Below are 24,755 nucleotides of genomic sequence, written 5' to 3' on the forward strand. Positions count from 1 at the left end.
CTTTTTTTTCACCTGGGAAGTCGATGTAAATTAGCGACAATGTACAGTTAGCACACTGTCACCTTGGAAACTGGACTCCTGGGCCCTGAAGGGGAGTGACAATATATATTACTTTATTACTTATGTTTAGTTACTAAATGGATAAGATGAATATCTGTCAAGATGCCACCCTCACTCCATTGTATCAGATCCAGTTTCAATCCAAAAAGTCAGACTATAATTATATTTCTTTTGTCTGTCATTCTTAAGCTAATTTAGCATATTAAATTTTCAGACTTTTATAAATATGTATAAACATTGGTAATTTTATATTTGAAACTACTTTATGCTACATTTAGGGACTGAAGAATAGAAATTGGTCCCAAGGGGAAGTGACTACAATGGTTCTTTGTGTTCAACAATAGTAGACCAGCATCTGCTACTGAAATAGACAACCGAACACTTGAATGAGCATGATAACTTATAAAGCATTTCTGCAGAAACCTAGAGGTACAGTGATGATAATCCACAGTATGATGCCATATCCACCTGTGACTCTGACCATTTAGTGTTCAGCTTCAAAACCTTGGAGGTTAGAAGGCCTTATTGCCATCATGAAAACTCGCCTGTCAGATTTGTGACCCACTTTTTTCAAAACTGTTTATGAAAATGTTTAATTATATAAATTCCAAGAAAATACAATTGATCATATGAATAAAACCACAATCAGGAAAAACAAAACAAACAAAAAAAAACCCACAAACCTCAAAATTGGCAATTCAACCATGGTTTATTTGCACATCCTAATTATAACCAAACAAGAAAGACAATACAAGAGACAAAGTTGTTGGTTTCACATGCAGACACACTCCTACCTGTTGAAAAAGACCTTCGGCACACACTAAAACAGACAATCATTTCACAACTGTTCAATACAACGAGTGAGAGACAAGGAAAAGGACATGGGGTGAGGGTGGGGTTGAATCTGACCAGAAGCACTTGTGCTTAACGAGGTTCTTAAATACTGTTCCTGCATCTATACCATCACTGGTATAGTGATGGTATACCATCAATGGTATACCATTGATGGTATACCAGTGATGGCTTACCATTGATGGTATATGTCAGGTTTAACCCCTGACATAAGTATATAACTCTGCAAAAGAAACACGGAGACAGAGATTAGAATTCAACTCGCTGCGAGGAGAGGTGTTCGGAGATGCAACCAGTCACATGCCCCAAACAAACTCTGGCTTGCATTCCGCTCTCCCCGCTTTTTATTTRGGRAARSCCYKGKTWMMARATGRTTTCTAAAGGTGGGGGWGCAAACAGGCTGAAACTGGTTTACAGTATGCATTCCTCTTCCTTCTCCAGATGCCCCCAACTGGCCTTCTTCTCCTTATAAGGTAATGGTCAGCATGCATTGTTGACACCAGCTACTCTGTCTGCTGGCGTCCTGGAGTGAGGGGGGATTTTACAACCACATGAAACAAATATGTGACACAAGTTCCTACTAAATCCACACACTATTCATAAACAGAAGAGATACTTTTATACATAACTACATTATTTAGAATGAAAACTAATAAGTAGAAAAAGATAATATAACATTTATCCAACAGTATACCTGTCTTTTTCCTGAAGAATATTTCATTAAAAAAGCTGGAACATATTTTTTGACCAGATATTTGAAAACTGTCACGATGTGCTTCTCCAGGTTTTTCTACGCAGCAAACAGTTCATCTGATGGTTTCTTCTTGAATGTTAACACCAAGTGAGAAGAATAAAAGTTTATGTCATTGGTCCCTTTAATATCTGGAATGCCATGCTAATCTAATCAAAAAGACAACATTCCATTTCAAATGCATTTTACATAACTTGATTAAAAAAAAGAACACATTCCATCAGTCTGAATTGGGAGCTGAAATAAGAACTGGTTGAATCCCTCAGTTAGATTGGTCTGACTGTCCACTTCCACTCTTCAATGCAATTTCAAGTCACTCCCACATTTTGCTTTAAGCAGATAGAAAAACACAAAACTATTCAGTCTTTGAGAAAGGACAGGTAAAATGATGCAGTGTATAGTGAAATCAAAAAATAAGGCAAGATAATTATGAAAAAGCCCTGCTTCATCAGGTTTCACTGGTATACAGCGGCACATTGGATGGGCAGACAATAAATTAATCTGGTAACTATTTCAATCCCAGCTGGTAGATTATAAGGCAGTTAGTTCTGGTGATCCTTGCTTTGCGTTCAAACTAAAGGCCATCGGAAAGCGGCTAAGAAGAGTTGAAACCACACCATATTGTTTTGGTACAATACAATTTTTGGTTATGTATAATATTGGTTTACTATACACACAAGTTTAATATCATCACATAGCCAAATATCATTTTAACACCATTTCAGATACATCAAGAATTTTAAGCTTCAAAACACTCAGATGTTTTTCAGTTGAAATTCCAGTTTCTCTGCAGTTAAAGATGGATTCTATTTTATGGCTGTTGCACTTCATGTTGATTATGAAAACTTTATGCTACAAAAGTCTTTAAGGTGAACAAATGGAAAATCCGTTGTAACAATTTTAAATCTAAAACAAAAGTTAACAGTGTTTTTTTCCAATATCCAGTTATCCCATAATTTTATTTTCAATCAATCTTTTTTAATGTTGAAGGTAAGAAATTAACCATAAAACACAACCATCTCATGTGAGTGTGTTTAGTCTTCAGAGAAGCTTGTTTTTCTTTTTCTTTTATTGTTTTCTACAGTCTGAATCTTAGAAAAAACTCTTGACTAACTTCTGATATTATTTCTTCTGTCTGAAAATATACAACTAAAGTTAGCAACGTTACAGGTCCTAAAGTCATTTGTTTTGTGCTCTTTGAGTAAAACAATCATAAACAAGCAGATTAATGATGCATCATATGGTTTCTCACTGCTAAAATGTTTCTGATCAATGTTAAAAACACTAATTATTATAAACTTGCTGCTCTCTACAGACTAAAGTTAATCAGGCATTAAAACTATTCACAACTACCTCAGTATTGATAGTTCCCTTTCTCCTGGTACATAAAATCTACAGCTGCACTTGAAGCCCAACAGCACAGACATGTTACTGTAACGTATGAGTGAATATTGAAAGAAAAGATGCCAAAAGCCATTTCATACCAGCTTCTAATTCTGAAATCAATGTGCATGTGCCTATCCATGATGCATATTTTAAAAAGTAAGTCAATAAATACCTGTGTTTGTACATATGTGTGCAACACATGACAGTATATCATGTGTTGGACACATGACAGTATATCTCCTTTGGAACCAGCCCCCAGAAATAAGATAAGGAAAAAGCTGATAATGGTTTGGACGGAGTTTCAGATCGTCTTCAAAATGAAAGGAGTTGGTCCCATGGCAGAGGTGGCACAGCTTCCTCAGAGTAAACCTGAACTTGGTCCCGCAGTGACTCTTAATGGCTTCTTCCTCTCCATTACATCTAATAAATACATTTGGCAGATTTGTGCATCGGCGACAGGACACCATTTACAGAGTTCGTGGTCAGTGACTGAGGATGTGTGATATGAATAACATCTAAAATGGAAAGTTCTTGGAAACAATCCAGGGACAGAATTCTGACAGGAACACATCAGGGACATTTTAAAATTCCCAATCAATGGAAATGGAGCAGAAGTCTTGCTGATGAGAAAAAGGAAGCCATGCGTTAAGGACTCGGTGAAACGTTACCAGCCAGCTCTAGTATGGAAAGTGGGGCGTGAATGGGGGCTGGCAATACCCGACGAGGGGCTGGTGTAGCCGTCATGGTTGTGGTTGTCTCGCCTTCTCCCCTCTTCTTTCATGAAATGGTCCAACATGAGGAGCTTCTCCTTGTGGATCTGGAAGCTGATGTCCTTGGGGATGTCCGGGATGAGCCAGTCCACAAAGTCACTCATGAGCATCACCACGTTCTGCATGAACACAGACACCAGAGTTTACAACACTAAAGATATTTCAGGCTTTCTTAGAAAGACCCAACATTAAAGCTGCCACAGACTACATGCAGGACAAATAAAGTCAATGTTAAAGTTCTGAAATGAACATTTTAGCAAATATGTTCTAAGTCACTATGATGCCCTTAGTGAAGTCCACTTGTTTGGATAGTGAGATGAGACCTTTAATGATTCTCCAGGAGCTGTAGAGTTAGAATGGCTGACCTGATGACCCTCTGATAGGTTTTTCTCTCTGAGACTGTTTCAGTGACACATCAAAGTTTTTATATTAATGTTTAATGATGATTTTCTCAGTTCCCCTCAACACCCACTCTACATGTTGCCAGTCAGAGGTGTTACATGCTCCAAAGTATGCATAGATGCTGCTGCTGGTCAGTATACTCTCCATTGTTCCTTTCTTCACCAGACCAGAGGTTTGGATGGACCAGGTCAAAGTGTCTGTAATCTGTATCCCTAGAAATTTAATGTTCTTGATCTGCTCCACTGCAGCATCATTGATAAGGAGGGGTGTGTGACTTGGCTGATTTTTCCTGAAATCAACGGTTTATTTTGTTGATATTCAGGATTAGATGGTTTGCATCACATCAGCCCCCACATGTGTTACCTCCTCTCTGTAGGCCAGTTCATTGTTGTCCCTGAGACCCACCACTGTTGTATTCTCTGCATACTTAATGATATGGTTCCTAATAGGTCATCTGGGTGAAGAGCAGTGGGATCAGTACACAGCCCTGGAGGAGCCAGTGCTGAGGGAGATAACCTTGAAGTATTTTCCCAACCCTCAAAACTGGGGTCTGTCTGTGAGGAAAGCCAGTAGCCAGTTACATACGGGGGTGTTGAGCCCAAGGGGAGCTGGTTTGCTCACCAGGTGCTGGGGAATGATTGACTTCAGCTCATCAGTCAACACAAACAGCATTCGCACATGAGTATTCTTCTCCTCCAGGCGTTTCAGGCTGAGGTGCCGTGTGGTGGAAACAGCATCCTCTGCGCAGCGGTTGGAGCGGCAGAAAAACTGGAGCGGATCAAAAGAGGAGGGAATTTTGAAATGATGTGATCCTTCAAAAGCTTCTCAAACCACTTCATGATGGGAGTAAGAGCAACAGGGCGATAGTCATTCAGTGATGAAATTGTGGGTTTTTTGGGCACTGAAATGATGATGGCCACCTTGAAGCAGGATGGAACGACAGCACAGCTTCACGAGATGCCAGAGAGGACGTGAGCCAGGTGGTCAGCACAGTTCTTGAGAACCAGATCTTGTATGTTATCAGGGTCTGCTGCTTTATGCATGTTGAGTACTCTCAAGGTCCTCTGAACATCAACTGTCTCCAGTCTGAGTGGTTGAGGAGTGGATTTTCTCACAGCAGTGTCGTTGAGGGCTTCAAAATAGTCAAAGTGCATCCAGAAAGTCTGTCTGTCCTCACAAGACAAAGGAGCAGCCTTGTAGTCTGTGATTGTCCTGATGCCTTGCCACATGTGCCTGGTGTTTGCTGATTCATTGAAAAATTGCTGAATTTTCTGAGCATAGGCACGTTTTGCAACTCTGATGGCACAGTTTAGGTTGGCTCTGGCTGGCCTGAGCATCTCTCTGTCCCCACATTTAAAAGCAGATTTTCATGCCTTCAGCATCTTACGCACCTCCTTTGTCATTCAGGGTTTCTGATTTGCCCTTGTGGTGATGACCTTGGTCACAGAGACATCCTCCATGCACTTCAGGATGTACGCAGACACCGATTTGGCATGCTCCTCAACATTAGAGTCATTGTTTGCGGTTACAGCTTCCCTGAACACATCCCAGTCTGTGCATTCAAAACAGTCCTGTAATGCTGACATGGATCCTGCAAGCCAGACTCTCACCTTCTCAAGGGGTTTTCCTTTGATGAGCAGGGGCTTATATGCAGGAAGTAACATTACAGAAAGATGGTCTGATGAGCCAAGGTGGGGGAAGGGTACTGCCTTGAATGCTGCCTTAATATTTGTGTAGGCTCTATCCAGTGTATTTGAGCCTTGTAACAAGGCGGCCCTTTTGTGGCTGGATTTACAGTGCAGATGAAAGTTGAGGCAGAGTCAGGTGGAAACAGCAATGGTTTATTCTTCCAGAACACAGAACAATACCACAGGTGAAATTGCATCCTTAAATAGTCCCAGCTGTGAAGGACCAAACCACCTTTAAATCACAGGTGATCTCAATTTACTTCCTGAACTTCCTCAGCTCTTTTACTAGCTGTGCATCCTCTAAATCCTGAACTATGCCCACCTCCACAATTACAACATTTCAGCGGAGCTCCTTCCTCACATTTCCCATACTCATGATCCCCAGCACATCTCCCACATTTCTGTTTCCCCTTACACACTGCAGCGACATGTCCAAACTTCTGGCATTTAAAGCAYCGCAGGGGCGGAGGAATAAATGGTCGGACATCATAGCTCATGTWTCCCACAAACACTTTATCTGGCAAACTGTTCTCTTCGAATTTTAACATGATAGAAAAACTATCACTCCTCACTCCATTTTTATTTCTTTTCAATCGTTTGGCTTCCACCACTTTCCCTCCTGAAACATTAGACTTGATGTCATCAACTGGTACATCAGGWGGAATTCCCGAAATGACTCCGCATACATACTTTTTGTTATCCAAAAGTCTTCCTCTCACATTCTCACCCAGGATTCTTTTTGTATTCATCGCCTTTTCTTTTTGTTTAATATCATTACAGATAATCAACAACGATCCATCTCTTAATACTTTAACAAATTTCACCTTTCCAACCAGAGCATTGATTTCTTTTGTGAGCTTTATTGGATTCCAATTTCCAAAGGACACACCCTCTTTGACAAACTTCAGAATTACTTTAAATTCTGTCATCTTAATAGCTTCTCCTTCATCCTCGGAAACAGATGATTCTATTTGTTGCCTTGATTTTTTCCGTTTATGCTTAGCTTTTTGAATCTGCCAAGGTCCTTCATTTTCCACATCATCCGCACCCTCTTCCATTTCCGCACAATCACTACCTGTCACATTTCCCTCTGACATCCTTCCAACCATTCACAGTCTGGTCGTACCTCTTCCGCCAACCAGTCGACCCCTAGTCCTAAGGTCAGCCGTTCTTCTTTGATTTACAATTTTGACTTCTAATGATTCACTTCCTGCTAGAGAACCCCTTGGTGATTGAAGAAAAATCCGCAGAAAAGCCACAGCGGGCTACAATCCGCATGGTTCAAAGTTAAGGAAAAAAGTAGCAGCTTTTAGTCCGGAAAATACGGTACCGAAGTGAAATTAAATAGTGTACCGCGGAACAGTGGTTAAAAAACACTGGATTAGAGAAACTGTATAAAAAAGTTTTGCTTGTCAGCGAACACTCTTATTCTGAAGGGTCATATTTATGTATAACCCATGTGACTAGCTTCAGCCAATCGGGTTGCTGCGTTCTCTGACGTTCTCTACACTCGTAGCTGACTTGCTGTCTAACACTGAGTTTTTTGCTTGAGAAGGAGCTTCTCGCATTATTTTTTTTTCCTCACCCTGACTGCGTTCGGGATCATCTTGTGTGTGTTGTGGAACTGGACTTGGTGAGTCGAAAGTGTATTTTGTTTTCTTTTTTTTTCAAGATCATGTACTTGTTAGACATTTATTTAATTTAAATGGAAAGCTGAAGCGGAGGCTGATCAGCGGAGGCATTGGCTGTTGCTCTTGGTACTAACAGCAAGCCAACTGAAAGTCAGCAGGAGTAACAGCTGATCCGCTGAAGCTAACAGCCGCTTTTGTCAACAGTAATTCAACAGCTTATCAACAAAGGAGCTAACTGTTGCTAACTGTCGCTCTTTGTTGGCAACAGGCTTTTTTTGTGTGTCTTTTTTGGGTTTTTTTTTTCGTTCGGCTGGAATCTGGACTAAGGAGTCAAGGATCATCACTGAAACGGATCTTCCTAAGGAGAACGAGATGGCGAGCCAACCCGGGATCTTAATGACCATCCAGTAGGAGCTACGCCCTCTGCTGGACATTGCCAACCCCCAACTTGGTATGACCTGCCTATGTTGTGCGCATTAGCAGTGGATCACCGAAACAGAATTAACTGTTGGATCATCGGAAGAAACAAGACATCAATCTGAAGCACAGTTGAACTGAATTGTTCTGCTGTGTTTTGTTGTTTTGCTGTTATTGTTGTTGTTGTTGTTGTTTTTTTTTTTTTTTACTTCTTAGGGGAAACACCAAAGAACTAAAATAGATTAAATAGATTAAAACAAACTGTAGATTAAAATAGATAAATAGTATTAACTAGAACTAAAATAGAACTATAACCTAGGTAAAATAAATAGTATCCTTAATTTAGATTTATAAAATATTCTGAAAGAAACTGGAAACAATTTTTTGAATTTGTGTCAATGTGTGTTAATTGTGTAACATTGTTGTTATTTTTTTATTGTACTTTCAACAAATAATAAGCCGGCTGTTTTTAACTTAATTTTTTGGGTCTGTGGTCATTATTTTAAAATACACTTCTCACTACTCCAGTAGCCGAAMCTAGCTCTGGTTTTATTACGATTTTATTAACTGTAAACACTTAGCGAGTGTTACACACTTATGGCATTATTCATGTGTTCCAAACCTGGAAGACAATAACGAAGGCGAGGCGGACGGCCAGAATGGCCCAGAACTCCTTGGACAGTTCATACGATGTGTTGGACCAGGGAGGCTCTCTGTAATCCTTATACCTACACAAGCAAATGCACACAATGAATTACTGAAGATGAAAAACATAAAGCAGAAACAATCACTCTACAACAACGTAAAGTAAACTTCAGGGAAAATGATCAGTACAAATATTGGTTAAAAATGATCAGAAAATAACAAGCGCATTCTGAATTTATCTGAATAATAATCTGAGCAATGGAAGACTTTCCATCTGTTGACAAGTTCTGAATCTCATTTCTCAAACTCATTGTAGTGGCTACTTATCAGTTTCATTGTAAAGCCACTATATTGTTCAACAAGCTTCAGTTTCTTTTGTTGACGTTCATTAGCTTAGCACTTAGCCAAGGGCGTAAATTCCATCTCATTATTGGGGAAGACCATAAACAGGAATATTTCTTAGGACCAATTTTGGGGGGGTCGGCAAAGTTACAGTGAAATGTACAGTGGCCGACAGGTGCAAATGCGCAGCAACAGAGAAAACATGCAAACAAAAAAAGAGACGCAAATGCAGCAAACAAAAAAAAAAGACGCAAACAAAAAGCAAATGAAGCAAACAAAAATTAAAATTACACAAAATTATTTTTTTTGTATAGTTTTTAGGCGAGAATGTAGATGTATAGATCTGAAATATCTGTTCAGTTCAACAGTAAATCACTTAATTACAATATTGTTCCGACGTTTTTGGAGATGTCTGCTCCCGCTGCATTAACAGCCAGCTCCCCAGCCAGCTGTCAGCTGGCCGGGCGCTCCAAGTTCAGTACACCGAGAGAGAACCCATGTCTCCCGGCAAATTGTTTTAAAAACTCCCAATAGTTTTCCCCTATGAGTAGAGGTGAAACACAGATATTAAGTCTGTGGTAATAGCTGTAAATATTTTTGGTTCACTAAAGTAATTTATTTATTTATTCAATATCCCGCAGTGCTGATGAGGCATCTTCGCTGTTTTGGTCGGGACTTTTGCAGGAGGGACTTTTGCTTGCGTCTCTTTTTTTGTTTGCTGCATTTGCTTTTTGTTTGCGTCTCTTTTTTGTTTGCTTCATTTGCTTTTTGTTTGTGTCTCTTTTTTTGTTTGCTGGATTTCATTTGTTTTTGTCTTATTTTTGTTTGCATGTTTTCTCTGTTGCTGCGCATTTGCACCTGTCGGCCACCGTAGAAATGTAATGTGAAATGTGGTTTAAAAAGTTTTTAAACCACATTCAAGCTGCAGGGCCAAAAATGACTAGTAGTGCATATAAAAACGTGTTTTTCTCAGTAAGGAAACTATTGAAAAATAGAACAAAAATTCAAATGATGCTTAGAGTTTTGTACAGTGTCACTGATCTAATCTCTGCTACACCTTTTCAAAAATATAAGGTTCTAAATAAAAAGCTATAATGAGTAACTCCTTAATAAAATTTCTCATAAATATTGATTTATTTAAATGGCTCCCAAAATAAGTTATGGGCTATTTAATACAAGGTTATGTAAGGTATGTTAATATCTCGTTGTGAAATATCTGACGTTTTATATGTTTTTATTTAGGATAGAAAGGCACAACAAACCTATGATATAAACATAAACTTTCCATAAGTAGGAAAGAAATAAAAATACATCCTAATTTGGACTATTTCTGAGTTATCAGAAAGAGACACAAACAGTTTTGATTGCGTCTCTTTTTGTGCTGGTTGTCTGAATGGTTTAAAGGGCCATTTTCATGTTCAGTTCCATCTCCACCTTAACAGACATAAACATGCAGTGAATAAATTGACTTTCAATCAGTTTTTTTGCACCAAAGAGTTAATAGTACACGTTTTTTTGTTATAAAACACGGCAGGTGGAAGAGGGCCGCACTGGGTTAACTCACAGAATCTCATCTGTCTTTGCATCAAAGAACTCCAAACCACTTTGTTCTGTCACAATTATCTATTTATTCCATTTTGATTATCATGCTCCAAACTTTGTAAGGACTGACCTTACAAAGTCAGTCCTTACAAAGGACTGACTTTGTAAGTCCTTTGTAAGGACTTACAAAGGCTTCCTCATGCACACAAAGCCAGCACGCCAGTAACCTTCCCATTCATACTTCATGACAGTCACGCCCACATCGACACACCCTCCACCCAGGTGTCAAAACTGTGCGGTTCTGTCATATCAATAGTTACTTATTTCATTCATATGGCTCTTACAGAGCCTAGGTGAAAACGTGTATATTATTAACAACTCTGGTGCAAAGAACTGATTGAAAATCGATTTATTTACTGCATATCTATGTCATAGATTTGTTGTGCCTTTCTATACTAAAGAAAAAGATATAAAATGTCAGATATTTCACAATGAGATATTAACATACATGGAAAAACCTTACATAACCTTGTATTAAAGCAGAAAGTACGGTGGCCACTGTAAGGCTTACAGTATTCAATTATGCTGCATGAAGTGATCAGTAGATTATTGGGAGGGAAAGAAAAACCTTTTGGGAGGGCACGCAAAGGTTTTGTGAGGGGACGCAAAACCTTTTGCGAGGGGACACAAAAGTGTTCAGAGTGATTGCAAAAGTTTTGTATGGAAGCCCATTTCCGCCATGAAAGAAAAAATAGAAGACCAACAGAAAGTCATCATTTCGACTTTCAAAGTCATAATTATGAGATTCAAAATCATAATTATGAGACTGGACTTTGAAAGTCTTTGAAAGTCCTAACGGACTTGCATATATTTGGGTTTCCAAAGATATGGGCTTCCATAAATCTCATAAAAGACAGCGTGTCTACTGAAAAAATAACAAAATTGGCTGTTTAGGCAAGTCAAAATTATGACATTTGAATATCATAATTATGACTTTGAATCTCATAATTATGACTGAATCTCATAATTATGACTTTGAATCTGATAATCATGACTTTGAAAGTTTAAATTATAACTTTGAAAGTCAAAATTATGAATTTGAATCTCATAATTATGACTTTGAAAGTCGAAAGTATGAATTTGAAAGTCGAAATTATGACTTCCTGTTGGTCTTTTATTTTTTCTTTCATGGCAGAAATGGGCTTCCATAAATCTCATACAAGTCAACTGAAAAAAAATGACAAAACTTTCTGTTTTGGAAAGTCGAAATTATGACTCTGAATCTCATAATTATGACTTTGAATCACATAATTATGACTTTGAATGTCGAAATTATTACTTTGAATCTCATAATTATGACTTTGAATCACATAATTATGACTTTGAATCACATAATTATGACTTTGAATGTCGAAATTATGACTTTGAATCTAATAATTATGACTTTGAAAGTTGAAATTATGAGTTCCTGTTGGTCTTCTATTTTTTCTTTCATGGCGGAAATGGGCTTCCATAGGGTTCCGCGAGGTAACACAAAATAAAAAAAATTCCCCATGTCCCCTGGAGGGCTCCGTACCACGATATGCTCTTATGCATCTCTTAGTGAATTAAAGACAGGCACGTGCAGAGGGGGGACCTGGGGGTGCTTGAGCACATGCCCCTTTTGCTCCTTGCCCCCAAGTGCCTTTTTGGTCAATTTTTTATATTTTATTGGTATTATTTTCTAAGCCCTCTTCTGACACATGTACTAAAATTTTTTGTTTTTTGTTGTGGATTTTGTACAACATAATAAGCCCTCCGGTCACCTTGTTACCTTTGACCTTTTGCCCGTGACGCATGATGCAATTGAGAGTATGAAGTTAATTGTTTCCCCCCCAATTATTCAATGAAAAATAAAAAAACTAACCTGAGTTAAGTAAAATAAAATTGTAATCAAAACCTTTGGAATTGTAATGATTTATTTTTTAAAAACAAAACGTTTTGTTTAAAAAACTTTTTTTTTAAAAAATTAAATAACTCATTATTGTCTCGTGAACTTAAAAAGTTATTTGCCAAACATAAACTTTTATTTGCATACATCTGAAATCTTTTGTTGCGATTTTGGGCCCTGTCCACGACATCATGTCGTGGACAGGGCAAGCAAAACTTTGAGTCACAAACAAAAACTTAGAATAGCAAGAAAAGATTTATGACAAGCGCAAATAAGTTTGTTTTGCAAATAATTATTTCACTTCATGAGACAAAAATGTGCGATTTTAATTTAAAAAAATGTTTTTTTAAGCAAAACTGTTGACTTTTCTCATGGTGATATACATTAACAATTAAATTTTTGCTTTTGTTTTTTTTTTCTTTTTTTTCTGCAGTTCCACATTAAAGTTTGATGCAGCTCTGCTTTCCTGAATGGACCATCTTCATCTCCACTGCAAGTGTAGCAAACAGGCAGCTTTTTTAAGTATATATTACAGTACACTAAAAGGTTGCATTGTGCCCTTGTTTATATTTTAATAGTGTAATTCTGTAAATACAATTTATGTCTGGTGGTCTAGCTCTGATTTACATATCTTGCTAAATTGAATATTGCAATACTTTTCTGTAACAAAATAGACCCGCACAAAGAAATTACTAATAAAATATCTTACATATGCATAGTTGTATGCTTTATATATATAGATTTTCCTTAGCTTTGATTGTGTATCTCACAATTTTGTAATTTATCATTGTTTATTAAACTCTGAAAGCTGTGTGGCTTTGTTAATATTCTGTCCTAGAATGCGGTTAGATGTGCCCTTTTTTCTTTTTTTTTGAGCACCTGCCCCTTTAATGGTCTGCATGGCCCTGTCTGCACGGCCCTGATTAAAGACGTACTTACAAAATTCACACAAAGTCTGACGAACGACGAACTTTACTTTTCTTTGAGCAGATATTACAAAGAATTCTTTAAATTGCACAGCATTCCACATGTAACGGTCAAAAAACTGTAGAGCTCAATTACACACGCCACATTAAATTTTCTTCTGGCACTAACGTGACACAGCACTTTTCATATATTTTCAATTATGTCCATTAGGTGGCGCTTTTCTACAAAAACATACTAAAATGGAATCTTACCGTTAAGAAAATATCTAAATAGGCAAACGGCATACACAATAATATACAATGTTGCAAACTGACATTTTTGGCTCTTACACTCATGAAGTGAGTGACCGGGGAACAGGGAATGCTTCTGTTAGATCAGGTAATTTACTCCCAGTAATCCTGTCAACCAGGTTCTTATAACACTGAACACCCTCCACAGGTTCCCCTTTAAAAAGAACTAGAGGTGGGGAACTGGACTTCTGTCTAAAATAAGGTTGATAGTGTGAGACCTTACCTGCAGACCTTTACATTGAAGTTAGGGGGATTTGGTTCTGTACCATTCTGAAAGTCACTGACGTTGAAATATGACAGCGTGTGGTTGACAAAGCCATGCATAGTCCCATCAGGACTGTATGTGTACTGGTAGACGAGCCGAGGGACGAAGTCCGATGTGAAGGCAATGACGAAAGCCTGGGAAAGAGAAACGCTCTGTAGCTACTTTGCTGTTTCAATGAGCAGCCTCCATTAATACCGCAAAGAGTTTGATGACAAGATTCATTTTTATGAGAACCATCATATACATTGCAAGAAAGCTTTATATAAATTAAATCCAACGTGCAGCATAAACTTCACCAATAAAGAGAAGTAAGACTTACATTAACAATGACGGCCACCTTGCTGAGGCCCCTCAGCAGATTGTACCAGATACCTGGAGAAAGTAAGAACAGTCATTCACCTGCAAACAGCACACATAGAAAACTCACAACTAGTCAGTGGAAGTACCCTCTGCATCAGAGTGGAGAATGAACATGATGCTAGAAAGCTGGGGAACTTAGGATCCTATTTCAACTATTTTATCATTTTTAATAACCCTTCAGAAAATTTGTATTACTCCTAGAATTCCACATAATTCAAAACAAGTAAAACTTTTTTTATTTCCCTCAACCAGAAATTAAGTGTCCTCATAATTCATATCATCCATATGATCCTTGATCATCATGATGGATTGAAGGAGTTGGTCTGAACTTTCTCCTCCTCCTCCTCTCTCTCTCTAGTCCTGCTCTGCTTCTATGAAGCCTAATTTTGACCTCCTCTGGGTTTTGGGGTCAAAGTTCAGGCCTTTTCAGAAGCCAATCAGCTGTTCGCAATTAGAAAAAGTAATCCTGAAACTATCTGCATAGCCTCCAGGATCAGACGTAACAACCATCCCACATAGCAATGCCTCAAAAATAAAAAAAAACTATGAACAAAAGCCTAGAAATAGAACCAATTTCCATGTTGGAAAAAAATCACATTTAGGGATATTTCTACTACGATGTAATTTTTACTTTTAGTCGAGTAATTTAATTATGAGTATCACTGCTATTATGTGAGTAAAACTCCTGGTTGTGTATATACAACACAGACTGATTTTACTCAGGTTTTCATCAGCTATCAGATGAACTAATCGTCAAGATGAATGGTGAAGCTTCATGGCATTACAAAGTCAGTGAATTTTATAAATGGATATGCACATCAATATATCAGTCAAATTTCTAGATACGAAGATATCTAATGTTTTATCATTGCAGGTGACGCAGCAGAGGTCCCCTGATGGACATCAGAGGAAGTTTCTGTCAGTACTGTCCTTTACTTTCCTGACTGTTAAAATGCTTTCTGCACTCAATGGTCCACAAACATAAACTATGACATCCAGTAGATGGACATTTGAACTGTTTCAATTAATTGTCTGCCCTCCAGAAATCAAAGTTACATAAGATGTGTCGGCGTTAGTTGTTTTTTTGGGTTTTTTTTTAATCTATAAAACATTTTTGAACCCTGGGCAGCTCACTCTGAATCTGTCCAATCTGCTTAAATAAACATGCATATAAGACCAGATATGTTTTTGATGGTTTGTATTTAATATTACAGTCAAACTGCATACTCAACATGAACCCCTGTTAGCACTGATTGGATTTCCCGCCTCTTAGCTAGTTGATGTTTCAGAAACATACCAATGTCCTTGACTTTGGATGCAATGGGCCTCCGCAGCTCCAAAACAAACTTCTTGGCATCCAGGCGGATTTCAATGATGTTATTCAGAAGAGCAAAGAGAGGCGCCAGAGGGAAGGAGGCCACAAAGAGTGTCACCATGCCAAACTGGATGACTGAGGAGACAAATGGGTGAAATGTCCAAAATGTCGTTTTCAGAGATTACTCTAACACTGCAGACAGAAAGTGGAAGAGACAGGTATTGCAGGCCACAGGCCTGTCAGCAGCAATCTGGGTAACATGCAAACTATAGAAAAAGGACACAAATGTCATCAGGTCTGAAATCATTAGATAAAGTAAACCTGAAGGTTCTGTTTGACAGATTCAGTTCACTGTAAAAACAGAAAAAGTGAATATTCACATCTTTAAACAAGAAGGATATTTTTAGAATGAACAAAAGGATTACAACTTCAGACATCCTGGGGATTATTTCATCTTAATCCTGCTCAATCTGAACAACACTGGATAGAAAAACAAGCAGCTAAAAAGATCCACTTTAATCTCGCATTAATTTCCCATCTAGAACCTGCAATAACCTGGAAAAAGCCTTGATAATGTGACTGTGAGGCTGATTCAGTATAAAACAGCGAATGGTGTCGATTCATGTTGTGGTTTTGTTTTAAGGTAATGGAAGTCTGAGCACATGTTCTATGTTCCTATATACTGCAAAGTTTTCCTGGATGGATTATTCAGGGCTGTCAGAAACACTTAAAAAAGAAGAGGCCCCAGCATTGAAACAATGACATAACAGGGGTCTCACTCCAGCTCTGACAGTCTGATGTAAAGAGATGGATCCAAGGTTGGCTGTACTGTCTCTTTAAGGTGTCTTGATCTCAAAGTTTTGAACCGGTGGGTTGTCAGAAACATTTAGCTAAATGTTGATCATGGAAAGTGTCTTCACAGCAGAACTGGTCCAGTACGCCGCAGAAACATCTGCCTGAAGAAGACCTTCACAAAAATGTTGATCCTCTAGCTTCCTGTAGACTTGACTCCTTCTAGCTGCTGACTGAAAGGTATTATGTTAAACTTTCTTATTTTAAATATGAAACACAAATGATCAGTAACTCTGGACTCATTGAACAACTTCCAAGTGGAAACTATATTAATGCTGTGGAATATTTGGTCCAACACATGTAATGTTGAAACTTTACATTTACATATACATTACTGTATAAAAACAGAACAGTTCACAGCACTTCACCCAGGGCGCCAAACAGGCTAGGACTCTCTCTGAATGGATGGCATGATGAGAAAAAAAACATAATGTGGAAAAACTGAAACAAATTCTCAAGCCATAAGCCAGAAAGTTAAAGGCTAGGAACAAATGGTTAAAAATGTCAACAGATTTTGTAAATGGAGATTGGAATTAAAGAACAACAAAATGAATAGATTGTAGTAGTCATAAAGCCCTGATCAATCTCAGTAAAATTTGTCAGATGAGCTGAAAACTGATTTGTGAGCAAGTTGGTCTCCAAACTTGACCCAGTTCTTCCAGTTCCATCAGGAGGAAATGGCAGAACACAGCAAATACCTTCTGGAAGCAAACCCAAAAGGTTTGAGCAAAGTCATCCAGCTCAGAGGCAAGGCAGAGGCAAATACCATAGAAATGTATGTAAACTTCTCACTCTGAAGATGTAAGAATATTTTGCATTTGAGACTGGACAATATGATGTTTAGATTAGATTCAATGATTACGTATTTTGACTACGAGTCCAAATAAAAAAGGTTCGAACGCTCTTAATGATGACCATGTTTCTCCATTCGACTTGTTCTTGTGGCTTTCAGGTAACGGGTTGGAGACAACTCCCAATAAAACTTCTGACACCGGTGTTTATTGTATTGGGGTTACTAATGTCCTTATCTTGTTGTGTGATTCCCCTACTTAAACGGTTAGCAGAAAATTTCATTAACGTTCATCTCTTGAAGTATACTTTTCTTACACACAACTTTTGATCAGTTCCGAAATCCCACCTACCTGAGTGATGATTCTGATGACTTGGATTTTTAGTCCTTCAGTTATAAGGAGGTTAATATGTAATGTTTTGTTTTCTTTGTTTTTTAAGTAGTGTTAATCACTGATGTTTTTGGGATAGTTTTCTAGCTTAGCTTTTCTATGCTGTTTTGCAGATTACAGAAATGTGTCTGTTTCACAAAAACAAATGCCTCTCCATTCTGCATGTTCTCAATGTGCACTCCGTTTTGATTTTACATTTTATTTCACGTTTTACTTTTTTTTATTAATTGTAGATGGAGTGTGGTATTTCATTGTTCTATTACAGGGGTATTCAAGAAAACTGTGAAGAGGTCCAGTTCAAAGAAATTTCCTCAAGCAGAGGTCCGCAATATCGTTTATTTGCAGTATGACAATATCGGAATACATGGTGTTAAAAAAAATAATAATACAGGTTAAAATAATTTCAAAGAAGTTTATTAGCACTGAAACACAGGATAACATTGTGTGGCTGCAGTTTAAATTAAAAATAACTAAATTATGTATTCAAAAATAAAGAAAGTGCTTAATAAAAAATAGCTTCAGTTTCCTTTTGATTGAACAATCTCAATATTTCTGCTCAACAAAACAACTATCAAAACACCTGAACTATTTCTCTTACAGATTTCTCTTACATCTGTCTTCCCCCAATTTCCCTTGCTCAGTGTGAGAATTGAGCTTTGACTTGCCCTGCCAACATTTTAAATCTGGGCGTGAAGGAGGTCAGGGCCATTCTCATGCACATGTGCAGATGCTCATTGGTGAGCTTGGAACGATATTTTGTTTTTATTATGTTCATTGTAGAGAACGCTGCCTCACAGCTGTATGTGGAGCCRAACATGGTCAAGATAAACAGGGCCACTTTTTTCAGATCTGGGAAAAGCTGTCTCAGAAACCATCTGGAGCCAGAATGTGGCAGATTAGGTTCTTGCAAACTGCTCTTTCAGGGCCACATCTGCCTGKAGGTCAATCATTTGCATCTGGAGAGGCCCAGTGTTTGCCCACTTGAAGTGATGTGTGACATCATTTGTGAATGCTCTGACATCAGTGATGAGAAATGGATTCTGTATGAAGAGGGTGAGCTCCTCTCCAATGCTGAAGCTATCAAAGCGTTYGCTGAAGTTTTCAATCAACTTGTCAACAAAGTCAACAAAAGAGGAGACATCTCTGTGGCCCTGCACCTGTTCTTTCACTTTTGGGAAGTGTGTGTAGTCTCCTTGCAGATCTTCTTTATACACCTGAAGTTTTCGTTGAAATGAGCGGACAGCTGTCATCAGATCACAAATGGAATTGTTCTTTCCCTGCAGCTGCAAATTAAGCCCATTCAGGTGTGACATGATATCAGCCAAAAAAGCTACGATACCCATGTTTTTCTTGTCATTTAGAAAGACAGAAAAGTTGGCTGCTTTCTGACTTTCCAGTTGTTCCAAGAAAGCTGTTACTTCATGTCTAATTGACCAAAATCGCTCTAGCACCCTGCCTTTGCTGAGCCATCTGACATTGTTGTGTGCAAAAGATCATCAGAGTTTGCATCAACCTCTTTGAGAAATTCCCTGAGCATGCGATGCTGACAAGAAGAAGATGCCCTGAGAAAGTTTATGATTTTCATCATTGTCTTCATCACCTCAGCATAATAATCCGACAGGGTGGAGCAAAGGACAACCTGATGAATAATGCAGTGGTAAGAGATCAGGTCAGCGTTGTCTTCTTTCAATCTTGCCACAGCTCCCTTTTCTCTCCCCATCATGGCAGGGGCTCCATCAGTGGTTTTTGATATCACTTGTTTTGGCTCTATTCCTCGCTTTGCTAGCATTTCCTTAATGGCCAGGTAGATGTCTTCTCCTTTGGTAGTGGTTTGCAGGGGAGTCACACCTAASAGGTCTTCACAGAACTGATTTTTCTCCCTGTTTAAGAATCTTATGTAAACCAATAGCTGAGCATTGTCAGACACATCAGTAGATTCATCCACAGCCAGGCCAACAAATAGCTTCTTCCAGCTGGGACAGTGAATCTTGAGCTAGTATCTCACTTCTCCTTGTGGCTGTGCAGGCTGACAGGRGKATTTTCTCTATTTTGTCACAGAGCTCATCTTTTTCTTTACCATCAAGTAACGCCTCTGCTATTTCAGTCATGCACTCTTTGACAATACTTGCATCTGTAAAGGGCTTTTTGTGTTTCCCTAAAACCCAAGCAACACGGAGGGAACATTCATTAGCACGCTGTTGTGCGCTGAAAGCACGGCTTAATACCCTGGTGGACTGATCATATTGGGCAGTGAGACTTCGAATTTTCTGCGTCCGGGGTTCGGACTTAGGGGGGTATGATTGGTCAAATGCTTTGTGCTTAGTCTCATAGTGACGCTTGACATTGGCACTTTTAATAAGTGCCACGGTTTCGGAGCATATGAGGCACAGTGGTTTCGTGCTCGCGGGTGAAAGAATGAACATGTTATGCATCAGTCCATTCCATGTTGAACGCTCGATTTTCAGCATCTACTTTTCTCTTTTCAGAAAGCGCCATAGTGTTTGCACCTCTTCTGACTGTAATTCACGCCCTGTCTTCCTGTATCACCTCCCTGCGTTTCCCGCTTCAATCGCTTTTCGCTCGCCTTTCACCTCCTCTTCCTTATATCACACTGCGTGGATGTCTGTGCCTGGCCACAAACCTCTGCTTCGGTTTGCTCATACAACTCGCTCTGAGTTCAGGCTGGCGATTTGATTCGCTAGTTGAACCATGTGGTTAGTATGACTCGCACGCGATTGGTTTGTAGCTTCCAATCCTTTCTCAGTGCAGTGATGGTAAAAGCACTTGTGTCAGATAGGGAAAAAAATAAATGCTCCGGTTTAAAATTAATTCTCCCGTCAAAATTAACAAATATTTTAACAATTCATTCCGGGTCCTGATGGGATGGCATATGGGTCCGTATCCGGACCGAGGTCCGTTGGTTGTGGACCACGGGTATAAATTGTATTTCTAACTACTTACAGGGGGCGTTTCCTATTAACATAGAATTTTTGTTCGACATTGTATGTGTACATTGATTACTTGATTCATTTTCTATTTCTTTTCTTTTTTTTTTTACATGATATTATTTTTTGTGTTTTATTTCTTAAATAATTGTTATGATACCTCCTTAATTTTCCTGGAAAACATATAGAAGACCGTCTCTCTGGCAAAGAGAGGTTGCAGGATAACTTTTCCTACCTAACACAGTGATATTGATATGGGGTTGAATGTATAAATGCCGGTAGGTTTTTTTGTATCTTGCATATATGTTTTGTTACATCTTTCAGGATAGTGTTATATACATATTTTACCCAAGGAGGGAAATGTTGAATAATATTAAATATTTACATATTTACTTATGTAAATATGTATATTTACATATACATATGTAAATATGTATATTTACATATAAATATTTACTTATGTAAATATTTACATTTACGTAAATATTATAGGGGGGAAATTGTGGTGGAGAACTCCTACAAGTTAACATCTGCTGATCATGTTATATTAAATGCTTGTGAACTCTCATCAAAAGAAGCTATTTTGGTGAGAGTTGTTTTCAACAGCTGTATCAGAACCAGATGGTCTCGCCCATTGTTTTGGATCCCTTAGTTTTGGTATAAAACTCATGTGTTGTCTCTGCATGGCAGAGCTTTTCACCCAGAAATGCTTCATTATTGATTGTCCTACAAGCTCTCTTGTGAATAATATATGAATAAACCTGATTGAGTGATTTCACCTGACAGTACTTGGTAAATAGATGGGGTTTTTTCCACAACAATTTTACATATACTTTTTTAGATACACTCTGATCTAAACAAATACATGTTTTTTTAATGCTGAAAATACTTACTCATCTCCATGTACTCAGGGTTGATGCCAACAAAAGGACCAAGGACGTGATCTTTCTCATAGCGCTTCAGAGTTTTGTGGAGCTCCTCTTCTTGCTTGGAGGTCAGTTCTGACTTCCTTTTCCGGAGAAGTTTCTTTAGCTTCCTGAACAAACCATGGTAGAAGTATATTACACATCAAATATTACATATGTAATTCCTGATTAGGAATTATGATTTGTCAAACCAATTAAAACCAGCTGCGTGAATATCTTATTCATTAAATCACTTATAAAACCCCACATCTCGTCACAGGAGCGAGCCGTTCCACAAAGCAGAAAAAGAAAAATGTCAGAATCAAACTCTGGGGATTATGTTGACTGATGGTGGCCATAAAGATAGAAATCCCATTAAAATATGAGGAGGAGACTGCTTTCTAATAGAGCATGGAGGAAACAGGAGGAAAGGAACTGGAATCGAATCTGATCAGATTTTGTCTTATGTCAAATGTGAATATTAACAGTGTGTGTTTGCAGTGATACATCTGTCAGATTTTGTAATCTTTGTTGGTTGAAAATGTAGAATATTGAAAAGTTATCAGCTAACTTTATTCAAGTAGTGTTTTACTAAGGGGGTGGAGCTGTGAGTCTGAAAACACTCAGTCTGGTGAGCAGACATCAGTAGAAAAGAGGAGCAGATGTGCTTAAAAATCATTATCTTCTTCTGCCACATGCTATTCTGCCCTTTGGCAAGGCACTTAATAGGTTATCTGCAAATCTGCACATCCATGTATGACTTCCCAATAAAAGCTTTTGAAACTTATTTTAATTGTTCCCCAGAGAAAGAAACAAAGAATCAAAATTAAAAAGAAATATCACAGGAGCAAACAATGTTCTTTGATGACTGTGGATACATTTCATGTTTTGTCTGCAGGTTGTCGGCTAGTTTTCATTTAGTGTCAGTCAGATTACTTTATGGATTTGCATTTGCAATTATCCGGAATACTGGTGTCTGAAAAGCAGACATTTAAATGACTTCTGTAAGTACAGCTGAGTAGGTGTGCATAATGTATTCTGTGATTTGCTCAGCCCACACAGTGTGATCTGGGAGGATGTGCTGTTATGCTGGTGTTCAGTGCGTCTCAGGTAGAAGTGTACTCACGGTATGCCAATCTCAAAGAGGTTGTTCTGGATGAGCTGCTTGCCCAGCATGGTGATGCACAGCTGTATGCAAAGCTCCATGAGACAGCCAGCATGAGCACACTGAGCAAAGAGACGAGTCAGAACCAAACAGCAGAGAAAAACTATCTCACAGTGAACCACGAAGGCAGAGAAGCAAACAAAGCATCAGTGATCCGGTCTCCTCAGGTTGGCTGATTAGCGCCACACAGGAAGCTCCTTACTCTTTTATTGCTTCTATAATAACTAATTTTATGCAACATGTTTTTAATTTTCATCAACTATTTTGTAAAATCTACAGAGTCCCCCAAGGGACATGGGGGAAAAAAAATTATTTTGCAATACCTCGCAATAAATTTTGGAAAATAACTCAGAGGGTGATAAACAGAAACGTTCTTATATTTTAGAAGGGATGGAAAGAGATGGAAAGCCCATGTTTGCTTTTGCACCTAGGTTTGTGGTGCATTTCTATCCTACAAAAAAAGATAAAATTTCAGATCTCTTATAGAAATCAGTTTTCACATTGACAGTGAAGAGTTTTTGTCTTATGGTCAAAAAGGTTGTTTTCTAAATTTTTTTCCCATAATTGATTTTTAGAAAGGCAATAAAAGTGTTAAAAATCCAACAGGGTGAATACTTTTTGTCCACACTGTAAGTTCAAAGTCATTTCAGTATCAAGCGTAGCCTAAAGTCATTAAATTGGTGAAACAAGTCTAACGCAGTCATGAGTCACATGATTCGACTCCACACCTCACTGAATACTGATACTTAATAAGACTGTTCATCTAATTCATGAGACTCGAGAGATAAAACCTGCAACAACAGGAAGGAGATGAAGCACAAATCGGATTGTTACTCCATTTAGTATAATCATTACCACACACACGCACGCACGCACGCACACACACACACACACACACACACACACACACACACACACACACACACACACACACACACACACACACACACACACACCATGTGGATAAAGTGAATTACCTCCTCCATCCTGTAGGAGCCAACCACATACAGGTACTTTCCAGGTCTCCCAACAAGTCTGTGGACAAAACAAGCATCAATCAGACACTTTAGGATGAAGAGGGAATTCAGTCTGGTGTTAATGCTGTAATGCTTTAAAATTTATTAAACCACTAGTTAGAGATAAGAGCCAAAACAAGGAAGCAGGAGAGGGTGCTGTTTTACCTTCCTCTGAAGAAAGCCAGGTAGACGATGGGTGTGAAGGCGTTAACGAACTTCAAGATGAATGTTTTGAAAATGAGGCGCTCCTCAAAACTCTTGTCTGTCTTTGGAACCTCTGGAAAAAGGATCACATTGGACTGGATAACAACACATTCAGCTGGAATTTATAATGTTTTACAGTGATATTATTTTTCAATATTAACAATAAAAGTCATTCAAGGCCATTTCTGACATTCTACCATGATTTTCTAAGACGGAACAAACAGCACCTAGGATAAGCTGACAATGTCTCAACTTGTTGACCAAGCTTTGAATGGTCAGTGATCATCAGTCCAGAGGACCCCCAATAATTCAAGTCACATGTTTCACATATTTCCAAATTTTATGTGCCACACTAAAGTTTCACTCATGGCCTGTGGATTTTGTCCAAGAATCAGAAATAAAAAAATAAAAACACACAGAATATAGAGAGCAAACATAATATACTCAGGGCTTAAAGTAAAACAAATCCTGAGCCTGAAACTTATAGTGGTGATAGAAATTAACTATACCATTGCTATTGTCACAGTTTAATAAAAAGTGTCTTTGAATAGAGCAACAATTGTTTCTAACAATACAATTAGCTAAACACTCAAACTTAAATAAGACATTTCAACTCAAAGCAAAATGTAAAATGTCTGTGCCCTAAAGGTTAGCCTTACAGGCAAAAATCCCTCAACATTAAATAAGAATCCTTTCAGTCAATGTTTTTGCAAGTAATTTAGAACATGCACAACATTACCAACTAAATCAGTCTCAACCTTTTTAGGGCCAGCGCCCCCATCCCGTATCCAGCTCCCTCACTGCCCCCCACCAAAGAATTTGTAGGCTACTTTGCACTGACTATTATTTTATTATTAATATTACTGTCACTATTGCAGATGTTTTGATTTTTATGCTTGTTTCTGTATTTATCA

The 24,755-nt window shown here is 38.3% G+C and overlaps 1 protein-coding gene and 1 long non-coding RNA gene across 6 annotated transcripts in view; one reads left to right on the plus strand and one right to left on the minus strand.

Annotated features, from left to right (window-relative positions):
• Window positions 1-1,763: 1,763 nt before the first annotated feature.
• ano1a (anoctamin 1, calcium activated chloride channel a) overlaps window positions 1,764-24,755 on the minus strand; it is a 101,927-nt gene continuing 78,935 nt past the window's right edge. For 4 of the 5 annotated variants that reach the window (XM_008404984.2, XM_008404985.2, XM_008404983.2 and 1 more), the window contains 9 exons: window positions 23,803-23,914; window positions 23,599-23,656; window positions 22,583-22,683; window positions 21,445-21,587; window positions 15,556-15,708; window positions 14,218-14,270; window positions 13,857-14,032; window positions 8,580-8,685; window positions 1,764-3,938 (listed from right to left, as the gene is read on the minus strand). In XM_008404984.2, the coding sequence (XP_008403206.1) occupies window positions 3,714-3,938; window positions 8,580-8,685; window positions 13,857-14,032; window positions 14,218-14,270; window positions 15,556-15,708; window positions 21,445-21,587; window positions 22,583-22,683; window positions 23,599-23,656; window positions 23,803-23,914 (1,127 nt within the window). In that variant the 3' untranslated portion in view covers window positions 1,764-3,713. The remainder of the gene's footprint in view (window positions 3,939-8,579; window positions 8,686-13,856; window positions 14,033-14,217; window positions 14,271-15,555; window positions 15,709-21,444; window positions 21,588-22,582; window positions 22,684-23,598; window positions 23,657-23,802; window positions 23,915-24,755) is intronic. The other variant, XR_001776433.1, reaches the window with a different exon arrangement.
• On the plus strand, window positions 7,256-7,911 carry LOC108166174 (uncharacterized). Its single transcript, XR_001776440.1, has 2 exons — window positions 7,256-7,542; window positions 7,809-7,911. It is a non-coding gene; the product is annotated as an uncharacterized LOC108166174 (long non-coding RNA).

The sequence above is a fragment of the Poecilia reticulata genome, linkage group LG3 (assembly GCF_000633615.1).
Source record: "Poecilia reticulata strain Guanapo linkage group LG3, Guppy_female_1.0+MT, whole genome shotgun sequence".
NCBI lineage: Eukaryota > Metazoa > Chordata > Actinopteri > Cyprinodontiformes > Poeciliidae > Poecilia > Poecilia reticulata.